The 15,905-nt window shown below is 39.5% G+C and overlaps 1 protein-coding gene across 6 annotated transcripts in view; it reads right to left on the bottom strand.

Annotated features, from left to right (window-relative positions):
- The window catches only part of plce1 (phospholipase C, epsilon 1), a 104,181-nt gene that overhangs the window by 39,128 nt on the left and 49,148 nt on the right, over positions 1 to 15,905 (bottom strand). For 5 of the 6 annotated variants that reach the window (XM_067430325.1, XM_067430324.1, XM_067430326.1 and 2 more), the window contains 2 exons: positions 10,450 to 10,696; positions 738 to 1,054 (listed from right to left, as the gene is read on the bottom strand). In XM_067430325.1, coding sequence (XP_067286426.1) covers positions 738 to 1,054; positions 10,450 to 10,696 — 564 coding nt within the window. Of the gene's footprint in view, positions 1 to 737; positions 1,055 to 5,666; positions 5,898 to 10,449; positions 10,697 to 15,905 lie in introns of those variants that run through there. The other variant, XM_067430328.1, reaches the window with a different exon arrangement.

Genomic DNA, 15,905 nt, shown 5'->3' with positions numbered 1-15,905 from the left:
AGTGAACTCCCTTCCACCAGGAAAGTTTCATCTGATCAACTAGGCGGGGGATAAAAACTTTCAAGGAACTGCACTCAAGGATGAAAGATTATTCCTTAGAGCATTACACTACTTGACACGATATAAGACTGTCACAATGTGAAGTCAGTGCTAAGGTCACTCCACTGAGTTGTGAGTCTTACATCACAAGCACTGCTGTCATGGCTGTAAGCATCTGCAAACCTTTATTTCACATGTTATTCCCAGTCATAACCTGTCTAGATTCCTGCTCTTACATTAAAGATTAACCAGCTTTGAAGCTTCAACATTTGACATTTTCATGTTTTAAGTCTTAGGAGTTCAGCCAAAATGGCAAAAATGCATTTCACGTCCACTTTGTTTCTCAAAATCAAAACCAGCTGATCTAAAGACAAGCGTGTACCTTAAGGATGACATCACTTTCTTCAAACCCCATTCAAAAGGAGAAACACAATTTTCCTCTGGCACTCTTAGTATCAAATATTTAAGACAACTGCAATAAACTCACATCTGTTTGGATAAGTAGGTACACGTTGTGAATGTGAAAAGATCCAAGAAAAACAGGCAACAGAACAGACACTTGAGAAGGAAACTAACCCTTCCAACTATGACAAATATCCTACTCAATTTTTCTTCAAAAGCCAAAGCGGCTTTTCTGCCCTTCCATTTTCACTTCCTTTGGTATTTTAACCATTAATGAACGCTCATCGACTGCTCACCTCGTTGAATCTTGTGACGAGATCTTGTACCGTGTTGTGATGGTCGTTCTGAGTGGACATGATGGGGGCGGACAGGGAGGCTTTTAGGTGCGGGTGGCGTTTGTGGCACTCTGGGCTGCCCAGGTCTCGGGTGAGAAAGGTAAGGTAGTCAAGGGGGAAGACGCGACGGTAAAGCTGCTGCTCCTGTTCTGTCAGGATGGTGGCGATCTCCTCTGGAAACTGGATGAGGTGCCGCAGATCAGCTAGTTCCTTACTGATGCCAGTCACGGCAGACGGGAGGATGTTGGAGTTGGCCATGGAGCTGCACAGCTGGCGTTCTGAGAGAGAGTCAGAGACAGTTTACTGAATATATATTAATGGACAGGTAACCGTCAATCTCGTTTCTCTAATTGTAAAATCACTCTCTGGCCACACTGTACCACTACTTTAAATTTTTCTTAAAGGAATACTCCACCGTTTTTAGAAATAGGGCTTATTTAACTTCTTTCCTACATTTAGATATGTGGACAAATGCATTTTTGTCTCAGTGCATGCATTGTATTAGTTTGGCAGGGTCGCCGCTAGCTTAGCATAGCATAATGAATGGAATCCTATGTTGCAAACTAGCATGTCCCTAGTAAAAGTGATTTTAAAAAAAAACACCTAATTACTTCCTGTGGCCTGCGTATTCACAACGAGTTCAAATAGCGCTGCAGATTAAGACTAGGCAATTTCCTAGGCAGATATTGACTTGGGACTATATTATGGGGAAGCACAGGTGAAGCACTGCTACTTGGTCGCAGAGATATCACGCAACACATTGCGATCATTCCACAGCCGGAGGACTTGAGTGCCCAAGTAGCAGTGCTTCACCTGTGCTTCCCCATAATATAGTCCCAAGTCAATATCTGCCTAGGAAATTGCCTAGTCTTAATCTGAATCACTATAGCCCCTTTTACACTGCACGTCGGACCCGCAATATTCCCGGAAAATTGCCGGGTCGCCTTCTGTGTGAAAGCAACCACGTCCCGGAATTGATTACCGAATTAAACCCGGGTCTGAGACCTAGTAACATTGCGGGATTCGACCCGGGACGAGCGCTGTGTGAACAAAAGCCAAAACTAATGCCGCAACGTGTACGTAGTTATCGTGCGACTCCTAGAGCTTGTTTTTTCAATAATACACAAACTGCATTGCAATCATTTCCCAAAATGTAAATTGTGTGGAAATATTGCGAACCTGTAAGACCTTGAAATCCGAGAGCTCTCTGACCCCTCCATAGACAGCCATTTAATGAACAGTTTCAAGGTCCAGAAAGGCAGGAATGACACCGTTAAAATAGCCCATGTGACTACAGTGGTTCAACCTTAATGTTATGAAGTGATGAGATACTTTTAGAGCGCAAAAGACAAACAAAAATAATGACTTTATTCAACAATTTCTTCACGTCTGTGTCAGTCTCCTTTCGCTGTTGATGTAGTAAATACAGAGCAGCGCTTCCGAGTTACATCAGAGCTACGCCAGCAGTTCACGTGAGCACCAATACGCATGCGCGTGATGCTGACGCAAGAGCTGGTCAACGTAAACTACGTAGGAGACTGACACAGACGAGAAATGATTAATTAAAGTGGTTATTTGTTTGTTTTTTTCCCACACAAAGTATTTCTGTTGCTTTACAAAATTAAAGTTGAACCACTGGAGTCACATGGGCTATTTAAACAATGTTTTTACTACCTTTCTGGACCTTGAACGTGTTAATTAAATTGCTGTCTATGAAAGGGTCAGAGAGCTCTCGGATATCATCAGAAATATCTTCATTTGTGATCCAAAGATAAACAAATATATTAGCTTGAAGAAAAAAAATTATGAAAAAAAAAAATCAGCAACCATATCGGAATCTGACAATTTACAATCAGAATCAGCCATGTAAAATCATCACTATTAACAGAATGCAGATTCACTCCCTTTCCCAACCAAACTGTGTATGAACAGAACGGTACTGAGTACAGGACGAACAACCAGGTTCTGCTGCTGTGTAAGCATGGCCATTCAAATGGGATTGGCCTAATGGTTTAGTTGGCCATTTTAAAGACATAAAAATGTCCATTCCAAAATCTCTCTAGCTCACTCCACAGGCAACATTTAATGGCTTCATTGGAGTGCATTGATGCAAAGCTTGTAACAATATGTATGAGGAAAATTACACTACCTAAAGGATATCCTAACATAGCTGTTATTGACTATTTTTTAAGATGGCATCACAGGCATTCTTCAAAAATAAATCCAAGATGGTGGACAACGTAGAAGGAACATTGATTATGAATCAAATTAATTATGTACTGTAAAGTTAGCAAAAATATCATTAAAACAGACTGGTTAAAGCTATTTATACAACACACAAAGTTGCATTTGTAGAAAGGTCAGTAGGTTTTGAAACAGAGCCATTACAGGAGATATTTCTTACAATTATAAATTCAATCAACCATTTTCACATCAACACACGAATCAATATTCTCTATTGCCACACAACAGGGTTGGTGGTAATTGTTCAGTACAGCTCAGTGCAAAGGAGGAAGATAAACACAGACATAGATAAACCAATCATAATATAATAAAGCTCAGTATTTACACAGTAATTAAAGAGAAGCGGAGAGTACCCACAAACATAACTTTGATAATGTATACTGTGTGACACTGTGGTCTCATCAGTGCAGTCTAGTAAAAGTGGAAGACACCATACATGCCAGAGTTGTAAATATCTACAATAACCCATATACTGACACTGATGGACCATTTCTCAACATCACCGGGCACGGTCATCCTTTATTAAGCCTCAGTATATTTACATATCTCCACCGTTTCCTCCACTCTCGCCTGAGATTGTGATCAGAAAACGGTTATGCTGGTATGGTGCTCAAGGGCAGGTCAAGCAAAAATAATATAAATACTGTGAATCATGCTTGTCTGGATAGCATCAGCTGTCAAAAGCAGCGTTTGCAGACTCCTTCGGCTCGACGCGCCACCATGGCGACCGTCGGAACAGGAGGGGCAGAGTGAGAGTGCCGTTTGATTTGTGTATCCAGTCCAAAGCCTTCTGATATAACATGAGGGTGCATTTCTAGTACGTAGATACTCAAATGCAGCATCATATCAAAACCTCATAAGCTGTTTGGAATGTTCTACATTTTGTTGTTAGCATGTTGCTAAGCTAATGATAAATCCTCTAATAAATAATAGGTAAAATAGATGAAACTTTTATCAATACGGAATACAAGTATGCTTTCTAGATAAGCAGCTCACTAGCATACAAACACAAACGCAGTCAAATCCTTGGCAGTTCAGTTTAGAAATGCAATAACGAAGAGAATCCAACTTTGTGTTGTAAAAAAGGGCAAATTGCCATTCTTATGAGGTGAGTATCAGGTACATCAGCTGCTGTTTCACATCCCTCCGCATGTCATTAGCCATCACATGCATGTGCCTCGTGTCCTTTTCTCCTCGCAAATGGCATTTTTTAAGCAAAATAAAGGGAAATTAATACACCACATTAGTCTGTGAATGAGCTGCCCTGATCTTTATGCATGGGACACTCATGGTGCAGGTCTCAAAGGAGACAGGAAGCAGCGCTCGTTTTGTGATCCTGCGATTAGGACACGCATTTACAGCTACTGCAATACACAAATAGTGTTTATTAAAGCATTGCGTTTATGTGCAATCCCATATTTGTCATAATTATCCAGGTCTATAGCTCATGTTTATGTTTCTAGGCATATGCAAACACACTCTGTAATATGCAATTAACAGGAAAAGCAATTATCTAAGAATTCAAGTGATGCTGATACAACACATTAACCAGTCTAAGATCAGTAAAGAGCTTTAGGAGAAAGAAACCTTCGTCTTGGACAGAAACAGTCTGGCTTATGCATGTTTGATTTATGACCAGTGAGTTTGACTTACAATAAGATCCACAACATCCCATCTCCTAAGGAGAATAAACCATTAATAGACAGTGCTTCTGCAAAATATCTAACCTGTAACTGCTTAGGGGGAAAAAGTCAAAAAAGAAGTCTTGAACATGCAGGGAAGACCAAGCGTTACTGTAACTAACTTAGTATCTCCGATCACAAAGCAGGAAGAGTGATGACACTCGCTTCAATGCTTAGTGAAGTTCTCGCTCTGACTGAAGAAAATAGGATTGATTCACTTGAATCACATACATTAAGATGATTGGTCTATTGGTCTATATTATTAATGCCACAGTTGCATTATAGATATATAGATATATTCTGCAAATGCTTCCTATATCAAATGTTAACAGGTAGATTTGCATTATTCAGTGAGTTCTGAAAGTAAATGCCCCTAGACTCAACATCCTACAGAATTGTGCTTCAAAAGATGACGCAAGAAAAAAAGCCTTCAGAATAACCTTGAGCACTGCTGTACGATTCATTTTTGTGTAACAAAGCCTCCAGAACATCATAACCTAGCAAAGCAGAAATCTCTTTCAAAACCACCTGTGGGTGTACCATCAAACGACACACTAATTCATCTATCACTCAGTTTATTAAGCTTGGTTTAGTATTTTAAATCAGATTCAAGGCTAACTGCCTTTCACCAAGCGTGTATTTATCATTAGAAGCCTGAACAGCAAAAATAAAAAAACACTGTTGATTAATGCATACCTGACATAAAATATTAATAAAAATCACAACAGTGTTTCTAGGGATTTTTTTGGTGAGTCTCATCATCTCATAAACCCTAGATCATTGGTCTGCTTAGGTACAATACATGGTTAACTCTCTATGTACTGAAAACAAACCCCAAAACATTAGTCCTTGACACCAGGCACTGGCCACCAGAACAGCCCCACTGACACAATACTGAAAATAACTCCACAAGTGACAGCAATGCCTGTTGTTGCGTGTATGGTAGAGTTGAAGAGTCACTTACTGAGTATCCTGTAGTCCATCCTCTGGGAGTGGGAGTGTTTCATGGTTGTGGTCGCAGCGGCAGGCGGCTCGCTGACTCCCTGCTTCACGCCACAGCGGCGAGAGGTGCTTAGCCACATTTCAACTCAGCCTGACTGCAGCTGCCAGCCCTCTACTACCACAAATCTGACTCGCTGCATATCTCACTTGTTCACAAACACACACATACACACACACAGTTTGGCCATTCTTACTCCCCTCCCTCTCTCTCTTGCTCTCTCTCTCTCTCTCTCGCTCTCTCTCTCTCTCTCTCTCTCTCTCTCTCTCTCTCTCTCTCTCTCTCTCTCTCTCTCTCTCTCTCTCTCTCTCTCTCTCTCTCTCTCTCTCTCTCTCTCTCTCTCTCTCTCTCTCTCTCTCTCTCTCTCTCTCTCTCTCTCTCTCATATACTCATGCACTTACTCTCCATTGGCTGCTCCTTCCTGGCAGGTCATGTTACTCATAGATGAAAGCAACACATAGTGTTAAGTGGAGGGCAGGGAAATCGGGCACCCAAACATGCTCTGATCACCAGTAAAGAGCTCGGCGGTTAACTTGGATAAGAGTCCAGTGAGAATTTGATAGGCAAACAATGACTTTATAGGTATTCGAGTCATAAATTTGCGTATGGGACTTTAGGGATGTGCTTGAACGTGATTGTTTCCATCATTAACCTTGCCAGCACATACTGAGAAAGACTGATCGAAGAACAAGAACTCGTATGGTTTTATGGTCCATATGCAAGCTCCATTAAGCACAGATGAAAGCTTTCCAGTAGATCCAGAGATACCATTTATAAACTAAAAGACATTAACAAATGAAATCAATTTGATCCCTTAAGACGTGAAAGTCATAGTTCAGTCCATACTTTCTCTGTAGGAGAGACCACTTACACAACTTCAATACCTGTTGTGAATACACAGTTAATCTGGCCTCTCATGTCTTTCCAAACTCGTATGACTTTCTTTCTTGGGACACAAAATCATAAAGCTTTCTTATACAACGAAAGCAAACGGTGAACTGGTGAAGTCAAGCTCCAATAAGGACAAAACTGTAATTAGGTTATCATACAAAAGATTTGTGACAGTCATTATTCACCCTCCTCCATCAGAGCTCTCAAAAAAATTGGGCTGTCAAGAAGCACTTTTTCAGGTTTGACACCAATAATCCCAAATGTTGTTGGTTCTTGTGTGCCGAAAGTTTGAAGAAGTGTGATTGACAGCTATTTTGGTCTGTTCTTCAAACAGTTGACTTGGTATTAAGAGAACATGTCAAGTATGGACAACGTTTATGGTGTTTTTTGAAGTTTGCAAGCCCCTTGTAAGAGTCTAAATTCATTATATAAGCAGCATGAACATTCTTTAAAATACCTTATAATATTCTCAGCTCTACAAAAAAAAAGCCATAGAAGATTGAAACTACATGAGGGTAAGAAATAAATGGTAATTTTCATTTATTTCATATATGAAGTTTGCAAATTATTATTTTTAATACTGAAATATACAAACTATGGCAAAGTAAATGAGGTATAATTTGACATAGAAGATCATCTTCCGTTTTCCTGCAAATGCATTCATAATAACACAAAACACGTCATCAGCACACTGCCTGAAATCTCAGTGCTATTTAAATACACCCTGACTGTCTAACACAACCTGGGCTGTGTGCAATGCCTCACCTCCAGTGGTAAAGGTCTCCGAGTTTGCATTTTTCCTCAGCGCACAGAGCCGCCTCTCATTCAGCACATTTATGAGTTAGTGTGTTCTCCCGACCTGACCCGGCCGACACTATTCCTGTCCACCTCCATTTATCACCACTGAAACTCTGTTTGTGTGCTTCTGTATTGTTTTTGAGTAACAATACAAATCCACTACATCACTCTCTATTTTATAATACTCCTAAAAATGAGTGTCCCTGCAGATAATTGGAAATGGAGTAAACCACCTGTTTGTTCCCATACAAAAGACATTCTGGAGTGAACCTGACCCCCTGAGGGTGAAGTTATTAAAACCTTTGCTGTTGCATGAATGAGAGACGAATCATACAGATGCAATGACACTAAAGCCTTAGACTTCAAATAGAACCAAATCCAATGGCTCCTGGATCCCGATACAAAAACTACAGCCATTGAAACCTGCTGCAATTATAATATAACCACCCCAAATCTTGAATGTTCATTAGATTCTGGGGTAGAGATATTCACATCCCTTGGGACCTTCCAATGCAAATTTAAGGGATTTATGTCATTCATTTTATCGCCCACAGGGCTAAAACTGTCAGTAAATTTGATCACTGTAGTAACAGCAAATAACTCCTCAAAAAGCTCAAGCCTCAACAATGATTTTCTTTTGATGGCTAGTTATGCCACTAGTGATTTTATTTTTAGAAAATGCATTTTTATATCTGCTAAAAAAGTGTTTTAATGGACAAAAATTCCTCAAAAAAGTTTAGGGTCAGTAAGATTAAATTTTAAATGAATAATATTATTCAGCAAAGATGCATTACATTAAGAGAAAAGGTTCCTCAAAAGGTTTATGCAAAGCAGTCTGTACTAGCTATCTGCATTTGAATGGCAAAAAAAAAGACAACATATAAAACAGATTTCATGTTCACCAATGTTGCCAGAATCTCCTAAAAATAAATACGAGACGTCTGTATGGGGTAAAAAATTAACCACGTCCCCCAAAACAAAAACATTTTACAAAATGGTCTACAATTACAAATTGTGACCAAATTTGCTTCATAAAACAGCTAATAAAGCTCAGCACACAATGAGATTTTTGGTGTCACTTAATTTGCAGAACATCTTTACCTCTCACTATGTTTTAAAAGCCCAAAAATGGTGAGAATGTCCATTGAGAGGGGCCAGATTTCATTTTGGCCCAGATGCCTGAACTTCCCATAGCTCGCGAGAGAAAAATAATGCTTGTGTATTTAATTATAAATCCATGAATACCAGGGTCACTGACTCATGGTCCCACACAGACGTCATGTCACCTGGAATTAGTCCAGAGCGCCAGTGCATTCAAATCATCGAGGATCGTTTTACACAGACATGTCTCACGAAGGGCTTGAAGGTTACACTACAAATGGACGAGCGCCAGGTGATAAGCTAATGCGGCCAGAATCAAATTAAAGGGAGAGCACTGTCCGAATTTTTGCAAATCAAAGCCGGCGTATTAAGTGTGCAGCTTGAAATGGTTGGCACGCCTGAGTGAAAGAGGCGAGGGTTGAGAAATTTAGAGACGGACGCCCTTCTCCCCCGCGTCGGTCACGTTACACAGTACTCAATGGAGGAGAGATGATTTTCATTAGTTCATAACCTGCTTCTGCGGCGCCTGTAAGAGGCCACCTCATAAATCATCTTTCAGCAAGCAGAACTGCTGTGCTCTCTTCAGAATAAAAGACTAACACTCTGAAACCACAACAATGAAGCAAAGGCATTATTAGGCACAAAAGATTAGATGAATTACCTTAACAAAACCAATTATTCTCATGCAGAAAATATGATCACTATTATTATATCATCAATAACCCCATAATTGTGGTGGTTGTAACTAAGTTTCTAACTAGCTTCTACAATCCATGCTGAAAATCTTTTCAGAATGACTGTAAATAAAAACGCACAAATGCATTACTTTGAATGCAGAACATTCCTTTAAAAAAATAAAAATAAATCCTTGCACATTAGTAGCTTTTGAATTATTAGAAAACCATTGTGAGCTGATGAAAAAAATAAAATAAATCACAACTACAAATCACAAGTCAACACTGATTGGCTCGATCTGGGAAAAGTTAGTGATCTCTAGGGAATGACCCTGAGGTTCCAATCAAACCAAATCTTGGATGATTCTGTCCAGAGGAACCACGAAGACAATGAAGATACAGAGAAAAAACAACGACAATGAGTCCAGTCATGGCTCTGTTGTTGAGAAGTTTGTCACCTGCTGCTTCACGTTATGACAACATGATCATTAAATGACCAGGTTGTGTAAAAAGCTACAAACATCTTGGGACAGTCATAGATTCTGAATTGACTTTGAAAAGAACTGCAAGACTGAATGTAAAAGGGGACACCGGCATCTGTTTTGCCTAAGAAACCTGTCTAGATTTCATATAGATAAATCCAAGATGAACCTTTTCTATTGGACTTTTATTAAATCAATCTGGTCCTTCTCCCTTGTGGAGTGGATTTGAATTTGTCTTTGAAGAACAAAAATTCTTTAAACCAAATTGTTAAATGTAAAGAACCATCGAAAATGGAAATAAAAATGGAGTGTAACAGAGGCCAGCTAGTAGTAGTTGCTGTGCGAGTAAACATCACTCCTCTGACCTCAAGAGATGCTCTATTGACTGACACTAGAGGTTCCAGACTTTAGTCTCCTTGTTAGACTGTCCGACCCGTTTTTGAGTTGAGAACAGGAGGGGTTACATGAACATCAATTTAAAAATGACAATGACCTAGGGTACATTAACATCCTGACTTTTTAGTCTAGGGCTTTAGCTTAAGGGCTTTTGTTAAACTACCTATCAAAGTTGGTGATTTTTGTAATCCCAACCACAGACAGACGGTTTGACAGTGGCAGTGCTCCAAATTAAAAATGCATCATAGTTATTGAAGTTTTTTTTCCCCCCAAAAGAGAACACAATTTTCTTCATTTCCTCTAGTCATACGAAGGAGAAAAAAAAACAGAACAAAGAGGATTTTACCGTTACCTGAAAAAACATCATGAAAATTCATTAAAACAGAAATTGGTAGGTTTCTTTACCTTTAAGCATCGGTCGACCTGTGGAGCCAACAGTGAAGCTGATCAGCGAACTCCGGGCCCCGAGAGCAGCTGTCGCCTCCAGCAGGGCCCCGCTCAATTGAGCTGCAATGCTGGTTCTGCGAGGACAAACCCGAAATCTAATCTGCAACGGGGTGACCGGCGGCCATGACACTGCTTGGGCAAGCAGCTTCCTGGATGGGTGCAGGAGATAGACCTCAGGACTCAGCGTAGGAACAACATGGTCAATCTGCAGAAAAGAGAGGAGATGAAAATCCATTTTAATGTTTGTTTTTGTATAGTTAGACAGAGGCATGCTGTCTGAGGTTGGTTCAAATATAGTGTGGTTGATTCAAAAATATTCTCAACCTTCTGTACTCCATTTGTCAATATCCAAAGTTCCTATTTCAGAGCTGATATTTACCTCTGATATGTAGGGTGATTTCAGGGTGATTGGGACAATTTTTGCAATTGAGATGTCTTGGAAAAAGTGTCCCAATCACCCTGAATTCACCTTACTTCAAATGTAATAAACTCAAAAATAAGATGTCAGTTTAAGGTACATCTTAATATTTAGGGTTTTTTTTAGCAGAATTGTAGTAAAGAATAAATTAATATAACTAAATTGGAATCCTTTTAATATGCATTGGAGTCCCTTAAAGTTTACTGAGGCTTTCTAGTTGGACCTGGCCCCCGGGTTGAGAACCAGGGGCCCGTTGCATAAACATAGACACAGTCTTAAGACAATGGCTAATAAACAGTCTGACTAACTAAAGTCACTGAAGAAAGATCTGCGCATAAAATACGCACACAGCTTCCTTAAGTAAGCCTGTGTATATTCATTGCTTTGTGGGAAAAATAAGATGCTGAACAACTTAAAATGGCCGACAGTGGGCGCTTGTCACAATTTTCCTTTGCTGAAAATATTTGTATTTTAGAGGAATACAATGCTTCTAAATAAATAAAATGAATGAATACATTTTGCGACTACAACGGCAGTAGCAAAAAACACAAGGTGTGGAACACAATAACTGAAAAAGTTAACAGCGTCAACCCGTCTGTCTCGCGATCTGTCAAAGACGTTCAGTAAACGTTTTAAAAAAATAGTTCAAAAATATAGTTAATCTCCGATGTTTTGGGGAATCCCCGGGGGGAGGGAGAGCGGACGTTACCGACAGCAGGGGAGGATACCGCTGTCGCAGCAGCTCCGCTTGGACAGTCTCGTGAGTAATAATGTTTTGATGGTGATTGTTTTTGCTTCACTTTAAAAACTGTACTACTGTTTTGGGTTGAGTACAAATGTTTATCTTCTAGTAGACTGCATGGTGACTTTAACATTGATCCCTCATATTTTTCTTTTGACAGTTTATTAGTTTCTATGGCAACATAGATTATAAGAGAAAGTTAGCCAAGGGGGAACCAATCTTACTTTTTTGTCTTAAATTAGTCCAATCTAAATAGTTAAGCAACAGACTTAAAAAGTAAATACCAGTCTCAAAGAAAAAAAAAATTAGACAACTAACTTAAGACTGGTCTTAAATAGATTTATGCAACCGGCCCCAGGTCTAATCAATGCAGCCTTTAATAGAAATAGAGGTTTCCATCTAGCCTCTTTTATAATCTCTGACTTTGTGCCCTAGTGCGATTTAATTGCTGTAAGTGTGAATAACCCAAGGAACCAATAGCAGGTTCCTTAATAATGATGATAACAGGAAGTTTAAACAGAAGTAGTAACAGCTGAATGGTCCGACCTATAAAAGCAGAAAAGAAAAGCAACAATCCCATGTCCTCCCATCAAAAATATCCTGATTGAGTGAGAGCAATTTGGTAATTTCACTTCTATCTTTGACGTAGTGCACCTCGCTCTACAGTGAGTGGCCATTATTTCACAATTACTGATCCCAGAAAGCATTTCAGCCTGCTGCTTCCAGGAAAGTCATTACAGCTGTTGTCGATGCCCTTCCTCTGAAACGATTGACCCAGCTTCTTTGTCACCTCTCTCCCCAAACGGCACTGGCCCTGATGAGTATTAAACCACTCTCATTGGATAAATGGATTCAGCGGCAGTGCTGCATGATATAGACGCCGGCCAGGTGCTCTGAGATGAAGCGAAGCAGCCGTACGGCGAGGGACATCATAGGGCATTGAGGTTATTCCCTTAAATTTTGTTTATAATGTAAAAACAAAACATATCAATAATCATCACACAAAGATCCTGTACTGACAACATTCTATCTATCTATCTATCTATCTATCTATCTATCTATCTATCTATCTATCTATCTATCTATCTATCTATCTATCTATCTATCTATCTATCTATCTATCTATCTATCTATCTATCCATCTATCTATCTATCCATCTATCCATCCATCCATCCATCCATCCATCCATCCATCCATCCTACACACAAAACAGTAATATTTTCACATTTCAAAATGTTTTCCATTTTAGGTTAATTTAATGTAAAAAAAAAAAAAAAATTACACACACATTTGGGTTTTTTTGAGCCCTAGAAAAATAATCAGCAGATGCATATTTCAAGGGTGAGGTGGGTAACGTTTCTAATTGGACACAGTGTTTCGCTCTCCACCGAGGATAAAGGAGCTTATTGCCACAGCAACCAGGATGAAAGATTCTTGATAGTGCTTAGCAAGTCAATTGCTCATGTTTCTCATTTTTCTCACTTCAAACAAAGACATGACAACCACAACAAGAGAAAAAACAATCAAGACGGGCACTTGCATAACGAGGCAATGCTCCCTTGAAACTGTCAGGAATGGTGTTTATGGGGTTTTAACCAAGAAAAGAAAGCCTGGTTTACTATACTCACAAAAAGAATATGTCATCATGGTAAGCTTGAAAGGCAAAAACACATTTTTGAGTTGCTGCCGACCAATTACGACACTTGATCTCTAAATATTTGATGTCACTGAGATTAGTCATTACATGAGTTAAACTTATTTAGAGCCCAGACTTGCATGTTCTTACTGCATTATCATAAATTATATTCTGGCATTGTTTGCTCGTTGAATCCGACTGGTTCAAAGACATTTCTTGTAACTGTATGTCTATGTACTTCGTTGACATCATCCATTGCACATCCCTTCACCGTCACCACATTCTTTACGACACATTTAATGAACTTTTGCATTACAAGCTTTAAAATACACCTACAATGTGGATGAAATAATACTGTACTAAGGCTGATATCCATCGCTGACTGATGTAAACTGTGCAAACACGCAGGACTTCAAGTGCTGCACCTGTAAAATGGGCCCCATTGTTTCCAAATGTTAAACTACAGCACTAAGCAAACTGTCTCCTTATCTGAAAAATGATTTTGCAGAATTGGCAGTCCTAAGATCCCCTCCCTGAGTCGTAGAGCTGTGGTCCTTTATAATTACTCTTTAATGGGATGGGTTTCCTGCTCTACTCATGATAAAAGCAAAGTCTGCCTTTGTCAGATCTTAAACTGGGCCGCAGGGACTAAAATCTGCACGTTCACCAGCCGCCTGAAGTCTGACACCCATTCTTTTGGTTTCAAAATCAACAGCATAAATGCAAACACGATACAGAACAAAAAAAATGCCTGGTTGCTGCCGCCACACTCTTAAAGGGGTCCTTGAATATGATTTTAATTTTTGAACTTTAGATAGAGCGTAATGTTGCTTTTTGAGCTTTCTTCAAAGTTACTACGCTCAAAGTAGATATTTTCTTTTACAGAAATTGTTCTTTAAGGACTACAACAAACATTTGGTAGGGACTGCAATGACTCTTTGGGCAGGACAAAGTGGCACGGGACTTGATGAGCAGGTCCAGAATAAACTAGTCAAACAAAGTTTTAAAAATGACTTTTATTAACAACAGTAATGTACAAAAACCTCATTTCTATATGGAAAATAAATAATCAAGTCTTTACTTGTTTTCTGTGTCATTATCAAGTCACAACTTGAAGAAAAGTTTTTGTTTTTCATGAGACTTTGTGAATTCTATATATTAAAGGGTGGGTTACTTCAGCGATAAGAATATGGCTTTGTATCAGTAAAAACCCTGGAGTACATTCAAATGATTGTGCTTCATGTAAACGGAGCGGTGCGAAGCAAATTGAGTATTTTAACTGTTCAAATGAATTTCTATGAAAGTTAAAGGGATACTTCCCTGCCTTTTCATATTAAACTATGTTATTCCCTTAACTTAAACGAGTTGATACATACCTCTCTCGTCTCAGTGCGTGCACTTAATCTCTCTGACGCGCGGTGACGATCTGATAGCATTTAGCTTAGCTCCCTAAGCCCAGTTCATTCACTATGGAACCAAACAGAGATCAAGTTAGAAGTACCAAACACCTCCACGTTTCCCCTATTTAAATACAGTCACACGAATAGTTGAACGATCAAGTATGGTGACAAAATAAAACGTGGCGCGTTTCTAATCGGATTAAAAAGGAGAACTATAATGTATGGCGGAATAGCACTTCTGAGAGTACTTCGGCTCGGCGCAGTAAAAAGTCCCAGCCGAAACATCTTCCCTCACATCTCCCTATTGACAGAAATGAGAGAGTGAGGGGGAGGTGTGAGGAAAGATGTTTCGGCCGGGACTTTTTACTGCGCCGAGCAGAAGTACTCTCAGAAGTGCTACTCCGCCATACATTATAGTTCTCCTTTTTAATCCGATTAGAGAAGTACCACGTTTTATTTTGTCACCATACTTGGTCGTTCAACTATTCGTGTAACTGTATTTAAATAGGGAAAAGATGGAGGTGTTTGGTACTTCTAACTTGATCTCTGTTTGGTACCATAGTGAATGAACTGGGCTTAGGGAGCTAAGCTAAATGCTATAAGATCGTCACTGCGTGTCAGAGAAATTAAGTGCACGCACTGAGACGAGAGAGGTATGTATCAACTCGTTTTTAGTTAAGGGAATAACATAGTTTAATATGAAAAAGCGATGAAGTAACCCTTTAAGCTTCCAAAGGCATGAGCTGAAAACGCGCCAGACTGAACAAGCGCTGTGAATGTATGCCACGGCCGCAATTACTTCAGCTCTAGTGATGAATGTAATCTGACTCCTGCTTCTTTTGTGCCGTAAATGTTGTTCGGCTCACACACACACGTTATTAAACAGACACGTTCAGTTTTAAATTGTAGTGTCTGTTCTCTAACTGAGGTGATTTTATGAAAATGAACGCGGTGGAAAAGTGATCCAGTGATCCAGTAGCGGTGGCTTTGGGAGTGGCCTCGCAAGGCAGCGAAGCAATGCATTCTGGGAACAGTTGCCTTTCATCCTCATGAGACAAAAATACATTTTGTCATTTCTCAGTCTAGAAGGCACCAAATTCAAAAATAATTTAGCATTTCTACTACATTAATGACCCAGTTTAAATACAAAGCTTAAAGGGGGGGTGAAATGCGGTTTCATGCATACTGATCTTTTTACACTGTTAAAGACTTGGAAT

Source organism: Pseudorasbora parva, chromosome 21 (genome assembly GCF_024679245.1).
Source record: "Pseudorasbora parva isolate DD20220531a chromosome 21, ASM2467924v1, whole genome shotgun sequence".
In the NCBI taxonomy this organism is placed as follows: Eukaryota; Metazoa; Chordata; class Actinopteri; order Cypriniformes; family Gobionidae; genus Pseudorasbora; species Pseudorasbora parva.
The sequence above is the reverse complement of the archived record's forward strand: the minus strand, read 5'-3'. Positions and strand labels throughout refer to the sequence as shown.